The sequence below is a fragment of the Sander vitreus genome, chromosome 2 (genome assembly GCF_031162955.1).
Source record: "Sander vitreus isolate 19-12246 chromosome 2, sanVit1, whole genome shotgun sequence".
Lineage (NCBI taxonomy): Eukaryota > Metazoa > Chordata > Actinopteri > Perciformes > Percidae > Sander > Sander vitreus.
Window position 1 is genome coordinate 19,530,300 of NC_135856.1, and position 26,534 is coordinate 19,556,833.

At 40.1% G+C, this 26,534-nt stretch overlaps 2 protein-coding genes across 2 annotated transcripts in view; one reads left to right on the plus strand and one right to left on the minus strand.

Moving 5' to 3' along the window:
• The window catches only part of wdr19 (WD repeat domain 19), a 22,996-nt gene extending 11,348 nt beyond the window's left edge, over positions 1 to 11,648 (plus strand). The window contains exons 22-36 of the mRNA XM_078260032.1: positions 2,731 to 2,877; positions 3,064 to 3,146; positions 3,229 to 3,312; positions 3,399 to 3,545; positions 5,265 to 5,389; positions 5,747 to 5,856; positions 6,017 to 6,085; positions 6,172 to 6,249; positions 7,776 to 7,872; positions 7,989 to 8,113; positions 9,444 to 9,525; positions 9,631 to 9,781; positions 9,959 to 10,082; positions 10,194 to 10,270; positions 11,371 to 11,648. Of these exons, the coding sequence (XP_078116158.1) occupies positions 2,731 to 2,877; positions 3,064 to 3,146; positions 3,229 to 3,312; positions 3,399 to 3,545; positions 5,265 to 5,389; positions 5,747 to 5,856; positions 6,017 to 6,085; positions 6,172 to 6,249; positions 7,776 to 7,872; positions 7,989 to 8,113; positions 9,444 to 9,525; positions 9,631 to 9,781; positions 9,959 to 10,082; positions 10,194 to 10,270; positions 11,371 to 11,485 (1,614 nt within the window). The 3' untranslated portion in view covers positions 11,486 to 11,648. The remainder of the gene's footprint in view (positions 1 to 2,730; positions 2,878 to 3,063; positions 3,147 to 3,228; positions 3,313 to 3,398; positions 3,546 to 5,264; positions 5,390 to 5,746; positions 5,857 to 6,016; positions 6,086 to 6,171; positions 6,250 to 7,775; positions 7,873 to 7,988; positions 8,114 to 9,443; positions 9,526 to 9,630; positions 9,782 to 9,958; positions 10,083 to 10,193; positions 10,271 to 11,370) is intronic.
• Positions 11,649 to 12,229: 581 nt separating this feature from the next.
• rfc1 (replication factor C (activator 1) 1) lies at positions 12,230 to 24,753 on the minus strand. Its single transcript, XM_078260045.1, has 23 exons — positions 24,644 to 24,753; positions 23,991 to 24,146; positions 23,818 to 23,893; positions 23,016 to 23,132; positions 22,294 to 22,601; positions 21,650 to 21,724; positions 21,138 to 21,215; positions 20,672 to 21,040; positions 20,333 to 20,446; positions 20,024 to 20,203; positions 19,495 to 19,599; positions 18,698 to 19,115; positions 18,415 to 18,527; positions 18,106 to 18,220; positions 17,534 to 17,622; positions 16,130 to 16,267; positions 15,819 to 15,914; positions 15,463 to 15,716; positions 15,175 to 15,292; positions 14,569 to 14,714; positions 14,256 to 14,469; positions 12,945 to 13,124; positions 12,230 to 12,820 (listed from the first exon to the last, which is right to left on the minus strand). The coding sequence occupies exons 1-23, from the start codon at positions 24,644 to 24,646 to the stop codon at positions 12,719 to 12,721; spliced, it is 3,564 nt and encodes a 1,187-aa protein (XP_078116171.1). The 5' UTR covers positions 24,647 to 24,753; the 3' UTR covers positions 12,230 to 12,718.
• Between the last annotated feature and the right edge of the window lie 1,781 nt (positions 24,754 to 26,534).

Below are 26,534 nucleotides of genomic sequence, written 5' to 3' on the forward strand. Positions count from 1 at the left end.
TTCTCCACCATTTATCGTTTTTAAAATATTAAGCTTTTTTTCTTTCTACATACATCTTTTTACTAGCACTTTTTATCACTTATTTGTTTCGATATCTTATACTGTAACTTTTTAATGGCTTTTTTCGACATACTATGCCATCGCTATTTTCAACATAAATTCTTTGGTGGCACACTGGCTCAGTGGTTTACACTGCTGCCAACAGGCAACCAGCAAGTAGTCGCTGTGGACCCAGGTGCGATAGGCTGGACCTTTTCATGACGTTTTGACATACTATGACTTTATCACCTTTTTCGACATACGTACTGTGACTTTTTTCGACATGCTCTACTATGACTTTTTTTTTATCACTTTTTTTGATTTACTATACAATGACTTTTTTCAACATACTATACCATGACTTTTTTATCACTTTTTTTGACATACTATACTATGACTATTTGACATACTATACTATGACTTTTTTCGACATACCATACTATAACTTTTTTCGACATACTTTACTTTGACTTTTTTTCGATATACTATACTGTGAGTTTTTAAACATTCTATTCTAGGACTTTTTATATACTGTACTAGGATTTTTTTTTTTAACATTCTATATTGACTTTTTCCGACAAACTATACTATGACTTTTTTATGACTTTTTTCAACTAATATACGATGACTTTTTTATCACTTTTTTTGACATACAATACTATGGCTTTTTAATGGCTTTTTTTGACATACTGTACTACGCTATTACTGTTTTCAACATTAATTCTTTGGAGGCACACTGGCTTAGTGGTTAGCACTGCTGCCAACAGACAACCAGCAAGTAGTCACTGCAGACTCTGGCCCAGACTGGCCCTTTCATGCTATACTATGACTTTTTTTATTATCACTTTTTGAGTCCTACAATGCGATGACTTTTTGTGACATACTACACTTTGTCTTTTTAATGTTTTTTTTGACATACTATACTATGACTTCTTCATCACTTTTTTCAATGCTATACTGTGACTCTTTTATCACGTTTTACTACAAACTATACAGTACTCTGACTTATTTCGACATACCATACTGTGACTTTTTAATGGCCTTTTTTCGACATACTATGCTATTAGTGTTTTCAACATAAATTCTTTTGTGGCACACTGGCTCAGAGGTTATCACTGCTGCCAACAGACAACCAGCAAGTAATCACTGCATACTCTGACCCAGGTTCAATACCCAGTCCTTTTCATCATCATGCATGACGCTTTTTTCAACATACAATGCTATGACTTTTTTCGACATACTACACTTTGACTTTTTAATGGCTTTTTTCGACATACTATACTATCACTTTTTATCACTTTTTTCGACATACTATACTATGATTTTTTTTATGACTTTTTGAGACATACTATACTATGATTTTTTCCAACATACTATACTATGACTTTTTATCACTTTTTTCAACATATTATACTATGACTTTTTATTACTTTTTTGACATACTATATTATGATTCTTTTATGACTTTTTGAGACATTCTATACTATGACTTTTTCCAACATACTATACTATGAGTTTTCTATCACTTTTTTTCAACATTTTATACTATGACTTTTTTGTACCACTTTTTGAGTCATATGATGCTATGACTTTTTTTGACATACTACACTTTGACTTTTTTTATGACTTTTTGAAACATACTATACTATGACTTTTTAATCACTTTTTTGGACATACTATACTATGACTTTTTTTCAACATTCCATACTATGACAATTTTCTACATACTACACTATGACTTTTGTAATTTTTTTCCACATACTATACTATTACATTTTTCTTTTTAGTTTTTTTTTTTTTGTGGCCTTTTAGGTCTTTATTTGATAGGACAGCTTAGACATGAAAGGGGAGAGAGAGAGGGAGAATGACATGCAGCAAAGGATACGTGGTAGAGTGTGCATCCCATGTAGAAAGGCATAGTCCATGCTGCAGCGGTCTCCGGTTCAATTTCAACCTTTCAATTGACTTTTTTTAAATTCTTTTTTGGACTATGACTTTTTTATGACTTTTTTTGACATGCTATACTATGACTATTTTCACCATACTATACTATGACTTTTTTTATCTCTTTTTTCAATAAACTATACCATGACTTTTTCATCGCTTTTGACATACCTATACTATGACTTTTCTACATGCTATACTATGACTTTTCTTTTAAAAAAAAAACCTAAAATATTCCACTTTTGTTTAATACATTACTGGTATTATTCAACATTTCAATGAAATTCGTACTAATTAAAACCATTACCACTTTTCCAACTATTCTCACTACTTTACCTTCTTCTTATGCAATTATGCCAGCAATCCAGTTTAGCTTTAGCAATGTAGCTTTTCAGCATTCACAAGCATTTTCTGCAGGAAATGCATTTTCTAGTTATTTGTGCTGGTGTGGTTTAGCCTTCATAAACATTGTCGAAAAACCAAGCTGCTGTAGGACAAAGGATCGTAGCTTCACCACTGATAATATAGTATCACCTCCTTTTAGGCATATAAAATAATTTCATCTATTATTTTCTTTAATAATCAATGGCATGTCCAGTCCACGTGTAATTTCTGATGCTTCCTTGCTGAAAATGCTACATACACTGTGGAGTATCTACTTTCGTCCTTTCCACTCTGTATTTACAAAGGTGATGTCATAATTTCCACTGCTCTTACCTTCTTCCCTTTTTTCTCCTTGCTGTGCAGTTCCAGGAGCATGACGAGGTGTGTAAAGCCGGTGTAGCCAGGATGTCCATCCGGATGGGTGACATCAGGAGAGGAGCTGCTCAGGCAATTCAGCACCCAAGCAGAGTCCTCAAGAAGGAATGTGGAGCCATACTGGAAAGCATGAAGGTAGAGAGTCAGCCTTCTCGCTCTTTTCTTGTAAACTATGTTTTGGTACATTACCATATCATAGGGTAGTGGTAGACTACAGTCATCTGATGTGTTTGTGTTTTATAGTGTGTTTCTAGAACATTGTTGAGCATCAGGTCATCTATGTGTTCATATCTTCTTCTGTGGTTTTCATCTCTCTTGCAGCAATTTTCTGAAGCCGCTCAACTCTATGAAAAAGGACAGTACTATGACAAGGCTGCATCAGTCTACATTCGTTGCAAGAACTGGTAAGACAAACGCCAACACACTCGGACCTGCAAGTTTCTCTCCTACTAAATACAATTCCACGTCATTTTATTCCATACTCAGGGTGAAGGTGGGAGAGCTGCTCCCACACGTCTTCTCTCCTAAGATCCACCTGCAGTACGCCAAGGCCAAGGAGGCGGACGGAAAGTAGGTTCTTAGTGTGAATGTCCGTCACATTGGAGATAATAATATCATTAAAGAAGAAGCTGATGTAATGTGTACTGTGTATATAGGTATAAGGAAGCTGCACAGGCCTATGAGAGCGCGAAAGACTGGGACAACGTGATACGCGTGCTGCTGGACCACCTATACAATACGGAGGAGGCTGTTCGCATCGTCAGGGAGACGCAGAGCATCGAAGGAGCAAAGATGGTTGCCAGGTAAAGCAAACAAGAGCACAGGTGTATACAAACTACTAACTACAAAATACTACTACGAATTGGACTTTTCTACTGACATCCCCTAAATGTAACCAAAAACGTATTGTCACAGCACAGGTACAACTGTACAACAGTTTTATAAACTTAAATATTTTTTTTTTATTGTTATTTTTTTTTATTATCTTCTTATTTAGTCTCCAGATAGATGATTACACTTCCGCTGAATCTGGTCAAAAGGAAAGGGGACACCCTGTGTAACTAATCCGATCTGTGACTCTGTTTAATCATTCTCAGTATGACAGTTCAAATAATGAATAAATTATTCATTATTTGAACTCAATTTCTCCATTTCTTTGCACAAAACTCTCCAGAAAGTGCCATTTAATGGTTTATTTTTCAAAAAATGTCCCGGGGGCACCCCCGGACTCCCCTAGGGAGAGCCCCCCCACATAACAAATCCCAATTTAACCCCTGCATACAATGTTCTATGCAAGTAATATTAATGATTACTTTCATTGAATTTTGGGTGTTTCATTGAATTTTATAGCATTTGAAAACAAATGGGGGGGGGGGGGCTGTCGCAGCGTCATGGGTGCGGCGTATATTTTCCTGCTTTTTTGTCCTTTGCCAATCACACCTATGATAATGAACAATGAACAAATAACATACATTACCATTTTTATTTGCATTGTTTACCATTTCACCAGCACATTAACATTCATTACTACTTTTTTAACACTTTGTGCTGAGCGTCCTAACGATTATTTTCACTACAGGTTAATCTCAAGATTATTTTTCAATTAATTGTTTAGGCTATAAAATGTCAAATAATTGTGAAAATACCATTGATCAAGTGATGTTGCTTGTTTTTGTCCAACCAAAAGCCCAGAGATATTTAATCTACAATTATATAAAAACAAAGACAAGATGCAAATCCTCCCATTTGAAAAGCTGTAACGAGCAGATGTTGGCATCCTTGATTGATAAATGACTTAAACGATTACTCAATTATTAGTGCCGTTGCTAACTAATTTTCTGCAGACTCCAAATCTCCAATTATTTCCCTCTGCTACTTTTCCTGTTTGTGTAATAAACCTTTAACAGTTACACTATACTTGAAGGTATCTACATAAGCGTGACATGACACTGTCATGAACGTGTCATAAACATTATAAACAAGTCATAAACGTTTATGACATAACGCTTCTGTCATTAAGTGTCATTCGGTTTTTGTCATGACAGGTTAGGGTTAGAGTTAGGGTTCATGTGTCATGACAGTGTCATGTGTTTATAATAGTGTTATGTCACTCTTATGTAGATACCGTCAAGTAAAGTGTTCACTTTACAATAACCTCCTACACTATATTATAAAAGTTAACTTTATGTACAATACTCACGTTTTCCTCATGAACTCACAAACTAGACAGAATGAAGAAAAGGAATAAATAAAAAGTCTGCTGCCTCCCTAAACAGACATCAATGCGCAGTGCCGCTCACTAAACCGACATCAGACTGCAGTATCGTCGTCCACCTGCGGGGGGCGTGGATAGGCTTTCCAACAGGCAGGATAATTTAAAAGGCAACCGCGACTACATTGTGCGTCTGCCCTATTTCTGATACCGTGGCGCCAGAAATTTTGCCGTGGCGGGCCGCCACATCGAAATCAACATAGAGGAAACACTGGTGTTACCCTTTAACATATGTTTGCGTGTGTCTCAGGTTCTTCCTGGGGTTGAGCGACTACGGCTCAGCCATCCACTTCCTGGTGCTGTCCCAGTGCAACGATGAAGCTTTCCAACTGGCGCAGCAGCACGGACAAATGGAGGTCTATGCAGACATCATCGGTCAGTCTGTGTGTGAATGTTTATATGGACCATATAGACAATTTTACAGTTTGGGGTTACCTTTTGACTTTATTTCCTATTGCAGTATTTGCTAATAATTTTCTAGCACTGCAGTTTCAACACTTATGTGAACCATAACAAAATGCTTTATTTACTACTGCTCGTTATTCCCTTGTATTGACCCACGTATGTTTATCTGTTGCCTCTGACATATACCTTGTGTGTGAGTTTTGAAGTTGGGTATGTTGTGTATGGACTGGGTAAGCTGCCAATGAATTGCTCTTCACAGGATGAATGAAGTTGTCTGAATCTGAAAGTTAAATATTAAATGCATGACTGCTGCGATGTGTTCGTCAGGTCCTGAGGCGACGCAGGAGGACTACCAGAGCATTGCTCTCTACTTTGAGGGAGAGAAGAAACACCTGCAGGCTGGCAAATTCTTTCAGAAGTGTGGGCAGTACAGCAGAGTAAGAACGCTTGCTTTATTGTTTTATTTTTTTTATTCAATTCAATTGTTTTTACACTAATGTATATATTCTAACAGCTATTGACTTAGACATTGACTCACTCTGACCCATCCACCGGTTCAGCCAAAATGTCTGTCTCTTCTTTCTTTCTGTCTCTCAGGCCCTAAAGCACTTCCTGAAGTGTCCCAACACTGATGACAACCTGGCTGTTGAGATGGCTATAGAGACGGTGAGAGCTGTGTGTCAAACTGAATATTCCAGTGTATGATGTGAAAATGATGTGACCAGTAGTTTTAATGTGCGTGTGTATTTCAGGTGGGTCAGGCCAAGGACAGCTCTCTGACCAATCAGCTGATAGATTACCTGATGGGAGAGAGCGACGGTATGCCCAAGGTAATCAATACAACGGAGCCATCTTCCCTCCTGCCTCCCTCTTGGCTTTGTCTCAGTGGATGTGTGACTGTGCACACAGACACACTGTAATTGTTTGATCAGCAGATTCAAAAAGGAAAAACACATTGTGTTCCTAAATGTGAAAGCTTCTTTCTATTCATGTGGCAACTGGAAGCTGAAATTCATGAATGTGAATGCATATTTTCAGTTGCTAGGTGTCCAATAACATTCCATCCAAGTGTAGTTTAGAAAAAACAGATCTGTGGTCTAGTAGGAGTTCAGTTCATTATTTTGGCAAGTTGTCTGTATAATAGACATTTTTCACGGCAGACATGTTGACATGTCATAGTAGGAAAAGCACAGGTGTATTCAAAACCATTAATGATGGCCGCATTCCACTTATGAGAGGCCCTGGTATTGTGCATGCTGACTCACTGAAATAGCTTACTGGGACACTTGATGGAATTGAGCCATCGTTAAGGTTATCAGCTGTGCTTTTCCTGCTATGACAAGTCAAAAATGTCTGCTGTGAAAAAGGTCCATAGGCAGGTGGCCTGGTGGTATGGGGACATGTGTGTGTGTGTATGTGTGTCATAGGTATTGTACATCCTTGTGAGTATCTCAGATATACTAATTGATGTAGGGTGTGTTCTGTGCTGTCATTGTGTTGCAGTAGGGCACGAGAGTCCCTTTTCCTCCAACTTGCTCTTTATTGAGGGTGACTAGACAACTGAAGTCCAAAGAGAAAGAGTGAGATTTATTAGTTATAAACAATTCCAAAACCTGTTTTAGATGAGTTGTGTCTAGAGATCGACCAGCACAGTTTGCCTGTTATTTGCATATTATCAGTGACTGTGAAGTAGGCTTCTCTCTAAATGTGTTTAGAGGCCCTGAAAACCAGTTTTATAAACCAGCTTCTTACTGTGAGCAATACAGTGAAAAATACAGGAAAATCAGTCTATTTTTACTTGTTTGAAGTAGGCAGGCTCTGTTAGAAAAATGTAATGCCACATATTTCCATGCACCAAAAATCAGATGAAATATAATGAATGTGGTTGAGTGTGCATCTGCTTGATTTTCTAAGGGTCTGTTTTAGTGCAAATGTGCACCAATATTAAAGGGAGGTGGACATCACTTTATCATTGTCTTATTTGAATAATGGTTGTAAATACATTTTCTCAGGTGGAGATGAGAAGTTAAAATACGATTGTAAAAAATGTTTTTAAAGGTTTCTATTTTTTCCAGCATTACTGCTTTTCACTTGGCAGTTTTTTTTTTCACTCACGCTTTGAGTTTGCTAATTTCAGACACTTAACTGCAGCTCACACTCTCCCCTTGCAGATACATCCACAGGTATTACATAACCAGTCCCTGATTGTGTCATTAGCTGTGACAGACGCAAGCTGAATAAAAGATGCAGCACAATTTCACCCTATGAATTCATGTATGTAAATCTGACCCGGAGTGACAGTGACACTGTTAACCAAACTGGTAATGGTTAGTTGACCTTTCTTTCCTCTTCCCAGGATGCCAAGTACCTGTTCCGTCTGTATATGGCGCTGCAGCAGTACAGGGAGGCTGCTCGCACCGCCATCATCATCGCCAGAGAAGAGCAGTGTGCAGGTGCACAAACATGTTCACACAAACACTGGACCATTAACAACCATGACACGCTACACAAACATAATCATACGTTTAATATTCATATGTTATGGTTTTTTCATGTGCTACTCCTAAAGGGAACTACCGTAATGCCCATGACGTGTTGTTCAGCATGTACACGGAGCTGCAGGCCCAGATGATTAAAATCCCTGCTGAGATGGCCACCAACCTCATGATCCTCCACTCCTACCTACTGGTCAAGGTCAGTACACACCTGCCATGTGTTAGCTCAGGTTATTTACTGTTGTCATGGTGAATTGCTTTGTTCATAGACTGTCCAGAATTGTTTTAATAGGTTTGTATAGGGGTGCATTTTGTCTAAAAAATATCTTTTTTTTAAAGGTTCTATGACATGCTGCTTTTTGGATGCTTTTATATAGGCCTTAGTGGTCCCCCAATACTGTATCTGAAGTCTCTTTCCCGAAATTCAGCCTTTGTGCAGAATTACAGCCACTAGAGCCAGTCCCACAATGAGCTTTCCTTAAGGTAGTTACACACCAACCAGACGGTCGACCGTCGGCAGAAAAGGAAGTCGGACTGATCAGTCGGGTCCCCGAGGTCCAAAAAGTGTCTCAGAACACACCGAAGAGACGCCGACTTGAGCGTACGCTCTGCGTGTGAGCGAAACGTAATACGTCTCCATAGCAGCAGGCGGCGCTGCTCTGTATTGTTTCCATTAACAGTCTGATTGTTTCCCAGAAAATTAAAACCGGCAGCTGATTGGACGAACGCGTCACATGGTTCTTTTTTCTCCGGAAATTCACAGCCAGACTGCCATGGCGGCTTGTTCAGAATACGATCTCATATTGTACTAAAATAGTTCACCGAAACGTGTAAACTGAAAACATTTTAAGTGAGAAATAGGCCATGCAGTTGCTGAATCTGTCTTCATTTCAGATCAAAAAAGGTCAGTTTAAAAGATTTGCGTCAGATTTTAAGAGGCTCATCCGCTCGCCATTTCCGGGTGAGTCCCGACTGCCCTGTCTCCGACTGAACATGTCGGGTCGGCCAAAATGAAGGCCGACGGCTCCTCGGACGGACGATGGCAGCGCCCTTAGGATGTGCCATTTCTGTGTCTGTAGCTTTAAATGATATTGAAAAGGAGAGAGGGGGGGCAAGGTGGAAGGTGGGGGTGTGACCAACTGCCACTTTGCTTGTTTGCAAGCCATGATGTCTCTCTCTTTCTCATGGGTGGGCCAAATTCTCTGGGTGGGCAAAGCACAGAAAGGGGAGGTAACCTTCCTCCTTATGATGTCATAAGGAGAAGATTCCAGATCGGCCCATCTGAGCTTTCATTTTCTCAAAGGCAGAGCAGGATACCCAGGGCTCGGTTTACACCTATCGCCATTTCTACCACTGGGGGACCATAGGCAGGCTGGGGGAACTCATTAATGTTAAAAAACCTCATAAAGTGAAATTTTCATGCCATGGGACCTTTTAAGAATGTACTGTTACATGATAAAGCTTCACAATCTTAACATTACGTAAGTGTGTAGTGTTCATTAATCTCCCTCCTAAATGATGTTATGTAGATCCATGTAAAAAGGGGAGACCACCTAAAAGGGGCACGCATGCTTATTCGTGTCAGCAACAACATCAGCAAGTTTCCCGCACGTGAGTCCATACAGAATTTTCCACACTCTAATCTATCTTCCAGTTCACATGAAAAATAAATCTAACTGAAGCTTAAATCATCATCTCATCTGTTTATTTGTGTAGATGTTGTTCCTATTCTGACGTCAGCAGTCATCGAATGTCACCGTGCCGGACTGAAGAACTCGGCCTTCAGCTTTGCTGCCATGCTGATGAGACCGGAGTACCGGAACGAGATCGACCCAAAGTACAGGAAGAAGATCGAGGCTATGGTTCGGTGAGTGATGAGAATCTTTAATACCTTCAGTTTTCTTTGTCAAACTCCCTCTCCGGCTCTTCCTGACATCCCTCCTCCACACATATGTACTTAACCTCATCTGTCTGACTCATGCCTACCTCATCCTCTCCCTCATCTCCTGCTCTACCTTACATTGCCTATCTGGCCACACCACAGACGTCCAGACACATCGGAGCTGGAGGAGGAAACTACTCCATGTCCCTTCTGTGGCTTTCAGCTGGCACAGAACGAACTGCTGTGCATCTCCTGCAAGAACAATCTGCCTTACTGCATTGCCACGGTACAAACACATAATCACTGCCTTATTTATATACATACTCAAAAATAATAATAATTTCCCATATACTTATATTTACATCATTTGATCTCTGTACCTTTTTCCTTTACTCAGGGTCGTCATATGCTGAAAGAAGACTGGTCTGCGTGTCCTCATTGTGAATTTCCCGCTCTCTACTCACAGTTCCTTCTGTAAGTGATGCATCGATTTTTCATCTTTTTTTTTTAACTGTCCAAATACAGATGAAAGGTTGAGGCGCTTATCTTAATTCAGCTTTTTTCCCCCCCGCAAGACATTTTGGACATCACATTTTAAAGTGATCAGCTGGTATAAAAAGAATGTCCAAGTTACTTGATAATTTTAAATCAAATAAGACAGTAGAAGGTTGGTTTGGAGTACTAGTCTAGCATAGCCTGACAAGCCAGACCCACATCAAGATGTTGGGTCTGGGAACTCACCATTGGCAGGGCTCAATCCGAGGGGCGGGATAAAAGCTTGTCTTTCAAATTCCCTCTGCACTCATAGCCAACCAGAGCAACGCTAGTTGATAGATTAAACTTTTGCCGTATCCGGTCGGCAAAACTCCGAACACATCTTCCTTTTTTAAGAACGACTTCAGTGCTTAAAGCCAAGTCTTCCAGAGTCACGGCCAAAGCCGATTCGAAAGACTGTTCGCCGCCAGCAGCAGCAGGCATCTTCGTTTTCAAGTAGCAGGGAATTCACGTCGCAACTCTGCCGTCATTATGTTAAGCCCGCCCACCGACTCTATATACGATGTGATTGGCCAGAATTTGGTTTTTCCAACTCACAAGCCAATGGAGAGTTGCTAGACTGACCCTGGCAACAAATTACATTTGCTGCTGCTAGGGTGCATCTAGATTTCTAGTAAGTCTAGCACCCTTTCTTCCTCAATTTAAATTGTTTTTTTGGGAAATACTTTTATTGGCATCCTTGCTGATAGTTAGATGAGAAGCTTAATACCAGGAAGTCACCGCTCCTGGCTAAGAACAAGTCCAGCACTCAACTCCCTGTGAAATCACTTTTTTATACGGATTAAACAGACAAGCTGGTATTCAGATTTCGTTATCTTTGGACAGAGCCAAGCTAACTGTGTTCCTGTTTCCAGGCTTTGTGCTAAGCCAAATACAGACATGGTGGCATCCATCTTTTTAATCTGCGCTAGAAAGAGAATAAGTGTATTCCCCCAAAATGTCAAACTATTCCAGGATAAGCACTGGTGAGTAACTTCTGTCCTCCATTCACAAATCTACACTGAACCGTTTGTGTCCAGGTTGCTGGAAACGGAGACGGTGTGTCCCATGTGCTCTGAGACGCTCAGCGTCAAACAGGTAAAGAAGATTTCTGATTGTTCCAAATACCTGCAGACTGATGAACTGGATCAATGAAGAAGAAGAAAAAACAACCAATCATATGTATAAAAATGTCATGTCATTTTCTATTTGCTTAAATACGTCAAATATATATTTTGAATAGATTGTATGCAGCTTCTAGTTTTGTATGATGTATTTCAAAGATGTTTGATATGCCAACAACCAAAAAACAAATCAAATAAAGGTGAAATGTTCTTCTCATATATATATGTTTTAGCTCATATGTTGTTTTTTAATAACACCATTGCAAACAGAGTGGCTGAAGATGATTCAAACAGAGATCTCAAGAACCATTATTGTGGCTTTCTTGTACTGGCTTTAGGGACAGGTTTTGGAGTTTATTTTAAATTGTGTAGTTTGAGCATTTAAAAAAAAAAAAAAGACACCACGAAGTCAGTTTGGTAGCAGTTCTGGAGCCTTTGATTAATGTGCCTTCGATTGGCACATTAATGAAAATGATTGTTAATTGCAGCACTAATTCTATTTGCTAACCTCTCAGATTATTTAGTGAAAGTTTTTCCATTTGTCTATATGTCTTTATTAATTGGCTTTGCCTCAGTCTGCAGGTAGAATCCACATTATTGGACATTATTCACACACTAAATACGATTGTGATTCTATTGCATAGATTGTCTTTTGAGTGGCTGAGTTTTTCAAAATAGTAGTAGTTTATCTGAATATCGGATTAAAAATAAAAAGTTACTCCCAGAAACCATTTTCTCAGTTAAACAAAAAAAGAAAATCAATCACTGATACTCATGAGCGACATATTTCTCTATTAATCATCATGAATGTTTTTTACAAAATTGCAATTTACAGGAACATCAGTGCTAACCGTAGAGCTAAAGCATTTCTGTATTGTAGTCGTAGCAAAAAGTAACAGTCTTATACATTGCAGTAACATTATTTACAGCCTTAACACCTGGACCACAAACCGATGACGGGAGAAATGCACTATACTCCTGTTGAGACACATGTTACTACAGAGGTGCGTAGACATGATAATGGATGGAACAAGCAGATAATATACATCAGAGACACTCTGATGGAAACATGACAGGAATTTAAAATGTCTTAGCTTAGTGTGGTTGGGATAAGGGACAGATGAGTTACCTGCAGAGGTTAAGACTAGTCTCACTACTTTCTGTTGCTCATTAAAGGATCGTTGCAAGTGCAGAGAAACAATATTACAGTCTGTGGGGGCGGAGGGAGGCAGACCAGGAAAGTGTTCCTCCTCTCGTCATTTGGTCATTTCTTGGCTTTGCCTTTGCCCGTCCCCTTGCCCTTTCCCTTTCCAGAATCTTCCTTCTTCTCTTTCTTTGACTCCTTGGTGGCTTTGGCCTTCTTCTGCTGCACGGAGGAACAAGACATAGACAACATATAAACAGAAAAGATATGAAGACAGCCTTTGGCATGGAGTGTACATGGAATCAAATGGGTTTACACATTGTAAACTCATTGTTAATGCTCTTACTTTGATCATGGCGTCGGTTTTGAGGCCCTCATCTTCAGACTCCTGCACTTCGTTGTCCATGTCCTCTCCTCCGAACTCAGACTCCCCCCCGCCACCGCGGCGGCCCTTCTTCACTGCTTGCAGAGAGTATGGTGTCAGGTGAGCTTCTTTGTTGTAGGCCCGTGTGAATGCTGCCTTCACCTGCGAGGAGACAGACAACAGAGGTGAGAAATTCAGTGTATGTTGGACATTTAGGAGGATCAACCATGGAAAGGCCGGAATCAGTGTATTTTATGTTGTTTAAGTACGTTGTATATTTCAAACAAAACAGCGCAAGCTCGCCCCTCCCCCCATGTTTCCGTAACTGTCATGACTAACTGACACTAACCCCCAACCCCTCCCCCAACCATCTTGTCGGTGATTGGCTGGAAAGTGTTTGTTGTATTTTGGTGCCTATCCTGTGCCTCTAGTGTTTGTTTGACGTTTACGACCCCGGTGTTGTCTCCCGAGACCGGGCTTTTTCACGGTGTATTCAGGGGGCCGGCAGCTAGCGGATCAAGGAGAGAGGCCTACGATTTGAGACAAAAATGAAATCGCGTGAAACTCATAGTGCACCTTCAAGTACTGTTAGAGACCATAGGCTCTGACGAATGCTGATGAGAGCATAATCATCACATGTAACCCTCATGTGTGATGACTATCTTCTCATTTATCAGCGTTCATCAACGACATACTGTGAAACATTGGTACTGGAGTTTGGTGACTGTAGATCAGCTTGACCTCAAAAGTAACTTGCTATGCTATTATTTGACAATTTCATCATCTGTGATTTGCTGTTGAAACAAACAAAGCTGATTAAGTTCATTTCATCGAAGCCGCTTTACTCAGTATTTACCATATCAACTTAAAAAAGGTATATGTCAGTGTTGTGTTTACAGCTTATTTCTGCTGCTCCTGAGTGACCAAAACAAAATGAAGTTATCGCAGGTTTAAATAGATTAATTGTATGGTTTGAAATATGGTAATATTGGCGTGTATTGCGGTCTGTCTTTTTTATGCGATCACTGGGAGTCAGAATCTTTCAAATCCTACATTTCCTTTCATTTGTACCCAGTAGAGAACCACTGATACTGGTTAAGGTGTGTATTGAGAATTGGGTTGAACAGTTATATGTATAACTGGCAATTAAGCAGAGTGATGCTCAGAGATGCTCTAATTGAATTGAGATGCTCACAATGACTTAAACTAATAGTGGTGTATTTCTTTATACATCAATTTCAACCAATTTCCAATCCAATCACCAAAATCTATACTATACCACCCCCTGCTGACCTTGGAGTCCAGTTTGGAGTAAGGGTCTGGTTGTCCGCCCCAGACGCTGATCTCCATGATGCTGTCCACGTCCTCCTTGATGAGCTGGTAGTTGTCCAGCAGCTGCACAGCTTCGCCGGCGCCCTCCGCTCCGTGCCTCTGAAGCGGGCTCAGCAGCGCCTGCCGCAGGTAGTACAGGTAGTCCAGGTTCACTGCCTGTCTGCTGCTCATCGTCCTGCAGGAGACAAACAAATCAGACATTTAAATACTCGAGTGTGATACTGCGTTTGACAGGGTGTAAATAGTTCAAAGACAGTGATCAAGGCCTCCTCACTTTAAACACATGTGTGAGGCCAGCTCCTGGACGATGCGGGAATGTTTGCTGGTGGAGGAGTTCTTGCCAAGCCAGCTGGGGAAGTTGGGGAACTGACTCATGTAGCCTTTCATGAGCTCCCCTGGTAACACACTGGCATAGATGGCCTACGAGCACAAACACAGACCAATGGTCAATCTCTGGTATCCCGACACATGAGCGTGTGTGTTTATTTTATAGGGACCATGCATATTTATGAACACTGTTGAATAAAAACACCATGTAAATACGCCAGAATTAGTAAAAAAAAAATCTGCAGTCCCTAGGCAGGTAACATAGGACTAACATAGAGACAGCCAGCAGTCATACAGCACTCATTCACTATACATTACATACAAAAAAAAAAACATGACAAAGAAATTATTCATCCACCTCTATACTGCACTCAATTTAACTTTTGAATTTAACTTAATTTGAAAGTGTATGGGTGATGAAATGTGTGACAGTTAAAAGTGATAAGGGAGTGTGCGTTTACTGTTATTAACGTCATATAATTCACTGTTTTACAAACAGTTAACAAAAGCCAATCTAAACAAGTGAATGCGTGCATGCGTGAGGGAGCGTTACCTGTGTGGGCAAGAGTGACCAGATCTGCCGAGAGCGGATCTGTCTGTCCACCAGGTCTCCGTCAGAGATGGAGTCCGCTGTCTTGCTGAGCAACATCAGGTGGGACTTCAGGTCACCACTGTGAGAAGAGACGTGAAAATACAGAAATATTAAATGAATAGTTTGACAGTGTAGGAAATGTTTGTTTTGTTGTCTTGTCTGTGCATTAAAGGCGCTAGATCCAGGGGGCAAATTAGCTTAGCTTAGCACAGACACTGGACACAGGTGGAAACAGCTGGCCTCTCTCACCCTGCAGCCTTTGGTCGAACATGCGGGTAGTTCTCTTGGACAAAGAGCGGCGCTAGCGAGTAGTCGTGGAAGAAGAGGTCAGACTTGTCGATGAGGCTCATGTGGGCAGTCTCCTCCCCTGAGGCAAATACCTTCCTACAGACGTCAAACGGACCCAGTTTCATGTCCTTGCGAGCGCTGGCTGCGTCAGACTTACACTGGTCAAACGTCATCACCTTGTTTTTGGCCGACCACATGCTCAGGTTGTGGATCACCTGGAGGAAAAAACAGTCAGCATGGTGAGAGGGGAGACCGAGGGTGGCGAGTGAAGGCAAAACCTCAGTATGAATTAATGATGCTTTCTTTGTCTTCTTTACCTGTCGGACATCCTGATTGGAGGCTAGGATCATTTCATTAAGAGCTGGGGGGGGGATCTTGATTCCCTCCTTGAAAGCGAGGGACATCATTGCTCCCTGAAAATGGAGAGAAGAAAACAGAAGTAAAGGAGTGTTCCAAAAAAATCAATTAACATTGTATTTTTTAATATTATTAGCTTGTTTTCAGCCACTATCCAAATGCTTACATCTCTGATGTATCCTAAAGTTGATGGAGTTTTATTTTAACCCAAATGCTAGAAAACTTGTCTTGTCATTGTCAGAGGTGTGTGCGTGTGTGTGTGTGTGTGTACCTTGATCTGTTCCACTCGCGGCCTCTGGAAGCGCAAATCGAAGCAGTAGTTGGCCAGTGACCTGATCTTCTGGTGGTTACGATCGTTGCACATGCAGATGATGGGAATCTTTGAATTTCTGATCAGGCCGATCATCTCCTGCAGGAGGCGAAAGGTCAGAGGTTAGTATCAAGACAGCCATTATTTCTGTAAAAGCCGTTACAAAAACCCAAACAGATATATCAATCTCATCACGAATCAGACATGCAAACTTCTGAACCTGAGGTTTTTCTTTCCATATTTCCATTTAAAAGTTGGGAAGTATGATCAGATCAACCACCCCTCTAACTAGGGTTGGGTATAGAGATGGTCCGATACCAATTTTTGCTTCCCGATACCGATTCTGATACCTGAACTTGTGTATCGGCCGATACCGAGTACTGATCCGATACCAGTGTGTCATATATTTTATCATGTTTTAACAAGTGTATACTACTATCCCTGTATGGATGCGATATGATTTCTATCTTTGTTGTCAGTCTGGCTCAGGTTAAACTCAATCTGAAACATGAACAATGAACGCCCTAGAACTTTCTTTTATTATGCAGTTTGACAGTCAGTTATAAAACGGAAAAACAACATAAATAAACTACTTTAACGTGTTTTTTCTTTAGGGCTTTATTACGTGGCATTGGATCGGTGCATAAACTCCAGTACTTCCCGATACCGATACCAGCGTTTTAGGCAGTATCGGAGCCGATACCGATACGGAACATCTCTAGTTGGGTATCGTTTGGATTTTTACGATTCCGATGCCGAACCGGTACTTTTAAAAAGATTCCAATTCCTAAACCGATTCTTGAAAAACTGATCAAAGAAAGGCTCTTTTATACTTTTTTTTAATTGAAAATTATTTAAATTTAACAATATATTAACGGTTTAAAGTACTTAAATATATGATAAGTAAACCTAAGTCACCTAACACACAACTACAATAATTTAACAATAAATAACAGTTACACTTTTAACAAGTAACAACTAAATAAATGTACAGTTGGTATGCTAACTAAACCAGCTTCAAACTTTAGCAGTTCTTTTGCAGAAAAATGACCATATCTGCCTTCTCTGGCAAGATACGACACCTCTCCTGATTTATGGCACGTCCTGCTTTTACGTCCGTTTTGGTGAGCCCAGAGGGAAAATATGGCATTTTAAAAGTAGCCTACATTTACGGTAGCTAGCTAACGGTAGAAAATATTTCAGTCGCCACATTAAGTGGAACCGAAATGAGGAACCAAAATTTGTCTAATCTGGTCTGATTCCTACCGGTTGCGTAAGAACCGGTTCCATAGTGGTACTGGGTTTCGGTACCCAACCATACCTCTAACCTCTTCAAAATGTGAGAATCTGTTTTTTTTTTTTTACCTGGATTCCTCCACGGTCCTCGTTGCCAGCCATGCCATCAACCTCATCCATGATCAGGACGTGTTTACTGCTCACTTTCTGAGACGTGCCTACAAAACACACAGCACCACATAGTATTCACTTCAATTCTGGACAAATAGTATGCTATGTTAATTCTCTAAGAAAAAAAATATTTAACCTCGCTAGTAAAAACTTTTAAAAAAAAGAGTTTAAATCACCGCCTCCAAATGATTCTTGCAACGAGCTATATAATCACTAATTTCAGAAATATTCTTAGTTTGTTCTGCATGCACTGTATATGAGCACATACCATACTATTAAAGTGTGGGCATCTTAATCTTTTTTGACTACCTTAACAAACTTGGGGGAAATATTAGCACAATGCATCACAAGATGCCAACAGTCATGAGTTTTTTCTTTGCAATGCTGTTGTGCAACCAAATCAAGCACAAAAGACTTCCTATTGCTGTCTCACAATTAAAACCTTCCAGTTTATTTTCTTCTGAAACAAGCACATCAATAAAGGTCCAAATGTGTTAACAGGCAGAAACAAAAATGAAAAGAGGGATCACCTTTGTAGAAGCTCTCAATGCTGGTGTTGTTAAGTGACTCTGAGACGACTTCCTTCAGACTGTTTTTGCTGCGAGTACAGCTGGCGTTCATCTCCACGTAGCTGAAGCCCAATTCCTGCAGGCCGACACACAAACACAGTGGAAAGGTTGGATTAAAAAACAGTGAGATTAAAGCCACTTGGGACATTATTTGTCCCAAGTGGAAGTCATTTGTGCAGCATTACTTAAAAATACTGACTGGTGTGATTACATACAGAAAATACAAAGAAAAGCACCCAACAACGTGACTGTGTGTGTTTTTAGACTGACCTCACAGACCAGGGCAGCTGTGGTGGTCTTACCCACGCCCGGAGGTCCGGAGAGCAGAGCAGCTTTGAATCCAGATCCATCATCTTTTCCTCCAAACTTACCAAACCTTGCAACTGTACAACCACAAACAGCACAAAAAGCACAAGCCACTCAAACACTGATACAGATACATTCAGAACTAAAATTTACTGAAACAATAGGAGTTCTGATGTCTAGCTTGTATCATTACTCTGAATTCTGCTCACACACCTCAAAACACAAAGACAGATAAACCGTCTGCTACCTGGTGGCTTGGAAGAGCCCCCGCTGTGGTGTCTGTACCAGTTCTGCAGCCAGCGGAGCAGCTTGTTGGCACAGCTCTGATCCCCCTGTTGACCAATCACAGTCTTCAGAGAGCGTGGGCGGTACTTGTCCACCCACAGCAGACTGGCGTCCTCATGTGTCGGTGATGGTCCTGGGGCTGAAGATGAAGAGGTGGAGGGGGAAAGGCCCAGCTCCCTCCGGGCTGTGTGGCCTGAGCCTCTCCCAGGTGGAGTGCAGCCATCTCTGGTCCTGGCACCATGGCCTTGGGCCAAGCCGGTCTTAGACGGGCTCGGGGTGTGAGGGGACCTGGAATTCCCCTTGGAGGGAGAGATCTTCTGGGCTTTGGGGGTGCTTTTTAATGTTTTGCTGGGGGGAGTCCTGGTCTTTGAGGCTTTGCTCTAAAAAAAAAAAAAAGAAAAAAAAAAAAACTCATTCCAGAATAGATGAACATTAAACATTAAATTCACTCTTATGTGCATGATATAATTGCAGTTAAAGACCAACTGAAAATAAATTGCATGTTTCTTCTGCAACAGATGATCTGTAAATCAGCCAAAGGAGCATTTCTGATGCATCTCAAGACTTTTTCTTCTTTTAATAATAAAAATATTTTTTTTTAAATTGAAAATGACTGCAAAAATAATGGGTACTGTTTGTGATTTCAGTTGGTCTTTAAAAACATTTCTGACATCTTCTGGGTCCAAATGATTTTACTGCTAATAAAAATAGCAAATCAAATCACTTTGTAAACAACTGATTCAAGTTGTGAGAGCTGACCTCAGCCTCTGCAGCGATCTCGTACTTGGACTTCTTTCCTGGTTTGGTTCTGATCAGCTCCAACAGACCATCCTCATCCAGGATCTTGGTACCGAGACTCTCTGCCTGAGGGTAACGCCAATTGTACAAACACACCATATTATTTAATGGACAGATACGAGGAAATCGGTACAGAAAAGAGACAGGAAGTAAAAGACTGAAAGCCTCAAATTCTTGAATACTTCTTTTTATTATTCTTTGGTGCCTACATATACCGTTCATATATTGTGTGCAATAATTTATTTAATATGACAGTTGTTAAGCATCTCGCCCTACAGTTGTAAGGTTACCAAGATGATCGGTATGTCAAATCATTTGTCGATGCGATCTATAACTCAGCCAACACATCAAGGTAAATTAGTCACCATATGATTATAAAGTCATCTAAAAACCATGCAAGTGAGCATCAGTGCTCTCTGCAATCAGACATATTTCGTTTAGGAAACGCTTCTCTGGATCTGAATTTCTTAGTCAGAATCAGGTTGGTCACCTTCTCGAGCTTCGAGACTCCGCTGTCTCTGCCCTGCACCAGGTAGGTGGTCTTCTTGCTGATGTTGCCCGTCACCTTGCCTCCGTAGCGCTCGATGAGGGATTTGGCATCATCCCTCTCCATGGACTCCATGACCCCCGTCAGCACAAACACACAGCCCTCCAAACAGTTCTCTGCACCCTGGAAAAACAAACAAACAAACAAACAAACAAACAAACACACACAAGTTCAAGGGAAGATGTTGGTCCGTCTGAAGGCTGATGTGTGTGATGCGTCAGTGAGTGAGTGAGTGAGTGAGTGAGTGAGTACCTGTGGGATTTCCTTGGAGCCGAGAGCTCGTGGTCCATCGCGGTTCAGGAAGTTCCTGTAAGCTGCAGAGTTGACCTTCTTCTTCTCTGAATCATAAGGACTCGTACTCGTGCTCTGATCGAGACAGTGAAGACATATCATTTGTCTTTAAATTGTTTTAACTTGTGTACTCCATGTTGTGCATGTGCTTTGTTTTATCACAAGTTTCTCTTTCACTGCTCCTTTGGGGACAATTTGATTGATTGACTGATTGATTGATTGATTGATTGATTGATTATGTGCATCATGATATTGATGCAATGTATTTGAACTGAAAGATAAGGCATCTGCCTTGCTCACCTCTGGTTTCCTGGGAGAAGTTTTTACTGTGGTGGGCGTGGTTCCTGTCTTGGGAGTAAACCTCTTGTCTAAGTTTGACAAAGGGAGGGGCTCGTTTTTGGGAGAGAGTTTTATTTTTGTGGGCGAGATTGGTGTTTTACTCTTTGGCCTTTCTTCTCTCTCTTCTTCCTTTTTCTTCATCATGGCCAGTTTGGAGCTGGCTTTGACGGGGACGGGGTTCTTCTTAGGAGACAGACTAATCACGTCTTCTGACATGCTGCCCCTTCGGTTGGTCTTTGACGGGCTGCTCGTGCTGCCAGCAGCAGAGTTGGTACTGCTCTTTTTGGGACACGCGGCCGCGGCCGATTTTTCATCGGAGCCTTTACGAGCCTGGATGAAGACACACATACACACACAAAATTATATTAAACAATCACTAACATTGAAATTGATGTGCCTTCATGTTGTGATTGTTTTTTTACATCACCTTCTTTGCTTGAGGCTCCTCGTCCAGCATGGCCAGAGTTCTGGCAAACTCCTCGTCCTCATGGACCTGCTTTTCCAGCTGAGTGAAGTAGGAGCGAGAAAGCAATATGAGGATGCAGTACGAGAATGAAAAAACAAACAAGTTTAACTAGGTATAATCATTTCTGCATTACTCCTGGGACTTTTTACATTCAAGCAACATTATATCATTATTTAGAATTTCAGTAATTCTCCAAACGATTCATCATAACTTGTAAACTTTCAAAAACATTACCAGGCTTGGGAGGCAAACCTTTAAAGTCCTTAACCTTTGCAGAATATTTTTTTTTTAAAAGCCCGACATATTCAAACTGCTTCCTTTTATCAAACCAACAGTCCACAACCCAAAGATATTCAGTTTACAATCATATATGATGAATCATTCATTTTCTGTCAAATGGCTAATGGACGACCTCTGGTTGGAATTACTCATGCAACGAACATGCAGATGTTACTGTATGTCGATCAGCCTACCTCCATGTCCTCGTCCACCTGCAGCTGTTTGGCGATTTGCTCATCACTCATGAGCTCATCTGTGTCCCGAGTCGGCTGAGGAGAAGATGAGTTTTTATAAAGTCAGTTTATTGTAAAAGGATCCTTATTTGATAGAGTAACGGAAGGCTGAAAACAAAGTTCGGTGAAGGGTCCCCCGGGGCAATTCAATTAAATTTTATTTATAGTATCAAATCATAACAAGAGTTATCTCAGGACACTTTACAGATAGAGTAGGTCTAGACCACACTCTGTAATTTACAAAGACCCAACAATTCTAGTAATTCCCCCAAGAGCAAGCATTTAGTGCAACAGTGGCGAGGAGAAACTCCTTTTAGGGAGAAACCTCAGCAGACCCAGGCTCTTGGTAGGCGGTGTCTGACGGTGCCGGTTGGGGATGTGATGAACAGTGGCAATAATAGTCATAATAAAGATAGCGGAACAATGACCAGAAATAGTATTTGTAGTAGTTCATGGCATAGCAGGGCACTGCAGGGTGTTACAGGAATAGCAGGCCACAGCAGAGCATAGCAGGACGTTGACAGCTTGGACGAAAAAGCAAGATCATGAAAAGAGTGAGAGGGTTTGAAGAGAAGAAGTGAAAACAGGAATTAATTAATACTCACAGCCTTTCGCTTGGTGCTGGCTACGAGCTTCTTGTCTGAACGCTGAACAGTCGCACTGCCGAAGTAGTCGAGTACTGAAGTGGGGGTTCGTTTGAGCGGAGGAGGCGGGGCCGATTTAGGGGTGACGGGCACAGGAGGAGACTTCACCGCAGGTTTCCCCTGTGTGGAGGAGGGCTTGACAGGAGACTTCAGCCCCTCTTTGACTCCTGGACGAGCACTTCCTGCATCTGACTTTGTCCGTTTGGCCGTGCCATTCTGCTTAGGTTCAGACACCTTCTTTAAGGACTGAAAGTTGTCACTGTCTGAGTCTACAACAAAAAAGAGAAATATCAAAATACATTTTTCCATAAATTAACAAAACATTCTCATCTTCAAGCTGGGACCATCTGCTTACTAATGTGTGTGTGTCTGCCCATTTCTAAACAAAAAGATTTATTTTGCCCGTTGCAATTCCTAGCTTTTTGCTGAAATGTATTTAAAATTTAGGTGGTCAACATTATTGTTTTGTGCTCATTATTGTGATGATTAACTAACAGATTCAACTTGACAACGAATTAATTAGAGAGCCATTGTGAGGACAGGTGTATTTGAAAACAAATGTTCTTTTTCTTTTTTGTCTTCGAGGCAAACATGACAATTAATCACACCATGGATACCAGGTCTGTACAGCCCCAGCAAGTATGTCTGCAATAGGACGATAATAAACCATAGACCCATTATACCTGTTTCAGAGACATACTGCACAGGATCTTTTTTGGGAGGTGGCTCAATTTGGCTCGTCTTCTGTTTCTCTTTTGGGGATTTTTTTGACTTCCTTACTGGCTCCTCATCCTCAGAGTCTGGATAGACATAAAAACAAGATATGCCATGAAGCAAAGACGCAGCGATGATGGAGAGCAACGTGTCAACCTTTCGATCACAGCTGATCAAAACGTTCCTTGTTTATGCCTCTCGCTGAGCAAAGCATCATTTTTCTGAAAAATAAATTCTGGAAATCTTGTTTGACAACACTTACTATTTTAAAATGTATTTCCAGAATCCTTTAAAAAGACTCTTCTAACCTTCTGGATAAAAACATATTTGGCCCATTGCACAATAGAAGTTATTTGTGTTGATTTCAATTGTTTATTATTTCCATACAAAGAGAAATGTAATTTGCTTTTATTTGGATTAGAAAATAAGAGTCACAATTTAGGGAAATAATTGAAGATATGGCCATATGACATTTATTTCTCTCTTAGCAGAGTGAGTAGTTTTAAATCCAGACAGACTGAAGAGAATTCTGGAAACCTTTGAATCCTCGCCTGCATCTCAGATTTGTTTGGCATCTCAAAAACTGAATGTATGAAATAATAGTTTAATGTATAAAAAAAATAGCAACTCAATCATATTATCGGCCTAGAAACACCTTCAAAACGACAGTGACCATTTAAAAAAAAAACTGTATATTATAAAGATGGCTTGAAAACCTGTTTTCTGACCATGATGCAGGGGAATTATGTAGTAGCACAAAATCATACACACCTGATTCTATGACTGCATGCTTCTTTCGTTTTTTCTCACTATCTTTGCGTGTCTCCTTTGGTTTGGAGCTTTTCACCTAAAGTATATAAACCACAATAAAACGTGATGAATAACATGACAAAACAGATGCATCTCTACAAGAAGGAGGGCAGGAGGTCACATCATTTCCTTGCCTTGGCGGTCTCTTTCTTTTTCACTTCCTCGTTTGATGAGGAGGAATTCTTCTTCTTCTTCTTCTTCTTCTTCTCCTCTGTTTTGATGTTTCCATTTGGAGCTGGTTTCTGCACTGAAGGCTTGGCTGAAGTCGGTGCAAAGAACCGCCTGATGTCCTGTGTGCACACCAACATGTATATGTTAACCTGTTAATAAAACTGTTGACTGGGCACACAGATTACAGCGCTACACTGTTAACGTCATCTAACTAGGCCTATATAAAACGTTCATGTTACTGGATGCAAATTGATGTTTGAAGAGTTCACTTTCTGACACTGATTTCAGGAAAAAGTGCTGCATCATTTAAACTATGTTAAGAAAACAGCAGGCACATGTCAACTGTTGCACGACAACATAGCAAAAGAGCATGTGTTCCTCGCTGAACTTTTACCCGCTAACTTTAACGTTATTTAACAGGTTGACTATGTTGTATCTTTATCTTTAGCTGTAACGTTAACGTTAGCTAACGTTAACACTGCGCACTTCAATTGTGTTTAAGCTGCAGCGAGCAGGTTCAACAAGACAGCAGGAGTGTTTTTGTAACCACTTTGTTTGTATAGACAGAGTGAGTATTGCAGAGTGAGCGAATAAATAGTTTAAATGTGTAACGTACCATTATCAACAGGCTTTCTCCCAGATTAGGGTTAAGGTAGTTTTCAGAATATCCTTCAAGTGATTGGCGCGAATTCTGTTGTCGCTTGGAGATGACGCACACCCGTCATGCGCGTCACTGAGTGTGCGTTTTGTTTGTTTTTTAATACAAAACTTTACCAAAGAATTTAGACAACAAAGAAATCATCCAAAATATGAAAAGAGAAGAAACGGAACAACAGCCAGGATGAAATAAATATGAATATATTTGATATAAAATGAGTATATACTAGAGATAATTAAAATATGTTTTGAATACACGTTATTGTTTATTTCAAAGTATTAACTTATAACTTTTAAGGGCACCAAGTTCTGTATATCTTTCCAAAACGTATGTGTATGTAAATGTTCAATAGTTTCTTTTATAGAAGAACATCAAAAAAACGTGTCGAGAAAAAAAAGCTATATCTATAAAAACAATAGACTTCTTACAGACTCACAGACCAGCTTGTTTCAATGCTTCAGCCTTATAATTTTACTTAATTTATTACTTAACTTTATTTGCTCCGCGTAATAATAAGATACTCATTAACAATCATTCAGTCCTCTTCTTCAGCTTCAGTTTCACTTGTCACATATACCAAGTGTTTGTTTGAAGGTAGTGCATGCCTCTGTGTCCGTTCAGCAATCACTGGAGGGTTTGGCACAGATTGATGGGAGGAGATTGTAACGCAATGAGTCTTCCCAGCATTGTCCATCTGTAAACATCAGAAACACAGACATCAGTCGGCGATACACAAACCAAAACCTGAAACTGTCTAATGAGGCCGCACTCGCATAAAGGGCAGAAACAGATACTGTAAGACACAGGCTTGTTCTGTATAACAACATCACATGCAGTTATAGGCAGAACTTGTTGGCTGTCAACACAACAGTGTGGTAATTGGTGCATACGTTCATAGTCATAAATAATTTACTAATAATATAAACTCAATACTGTAAACGGTAAAAGTACAATGTGGACTAAAGTGGATTTGATTGTACAGTTTAATGCACCAATATTTTATCACTGGGACTGTCAAACACATAAAGGCTTCCAGGTTTCACTCTACAGAGATGAAAGCTATATAAACTAAACAAAAGTGATAAAATGTGAAATAAAGAAATGTATCGCTGTCATGTGATTCAATTCATTCTAACAAAGTATGATTCAGAAAGTTACCAAACAGAGCTATTTGTATTATTTATTTATTTAAATTATCCACTAAAATACAATTTATGACTTTATACACAAACTAATGGATACATTTTTCAACAAGCCTACCTTTTGTAATTAATCCTCACATTCTAAAGCTATATGTATCATAATTTACCTCTAGAAGAAATCTGTAAACAGCACTGTTTTTTGGGATCCTCTGGTGTTCCTGGACACCAGTACGGGAACTTGAAAGGTGTACCATCACCCCAGAACCAAGTATTTTCCTACATAAATAGAATAAAATAGTAAATTACAGGTAGAATCAGGTAAGTATATATGAATCAATACTGTATGAATCAACTTCACATTTTAGCTTCTAATCTTAAAGCTAACCACTGGCTAACTTATATAAGCACATGGCAGACAATCAACCTATCAACAAAAACAACACAGCCACTTCTTAAACACAAAAAAACTATTTTTATTATCTATTCAAATCCATTTAGGTTCAGCTTTCAACATTTGTAAATAAAGTTAAAGACAATAGTCTACAGTCATAGCAGCTCTATGAGGTTGTGCTTTGGCACTGTGGTGCATTTGAGCTAAATGCTAACTTCAGCATGCTAACAAAAAACTATTTATTTTTATATTTATTGCCTCATTTATTTATTTCAGGATGTATTTCATAGGTATATATTTATGTATTCATTTATGT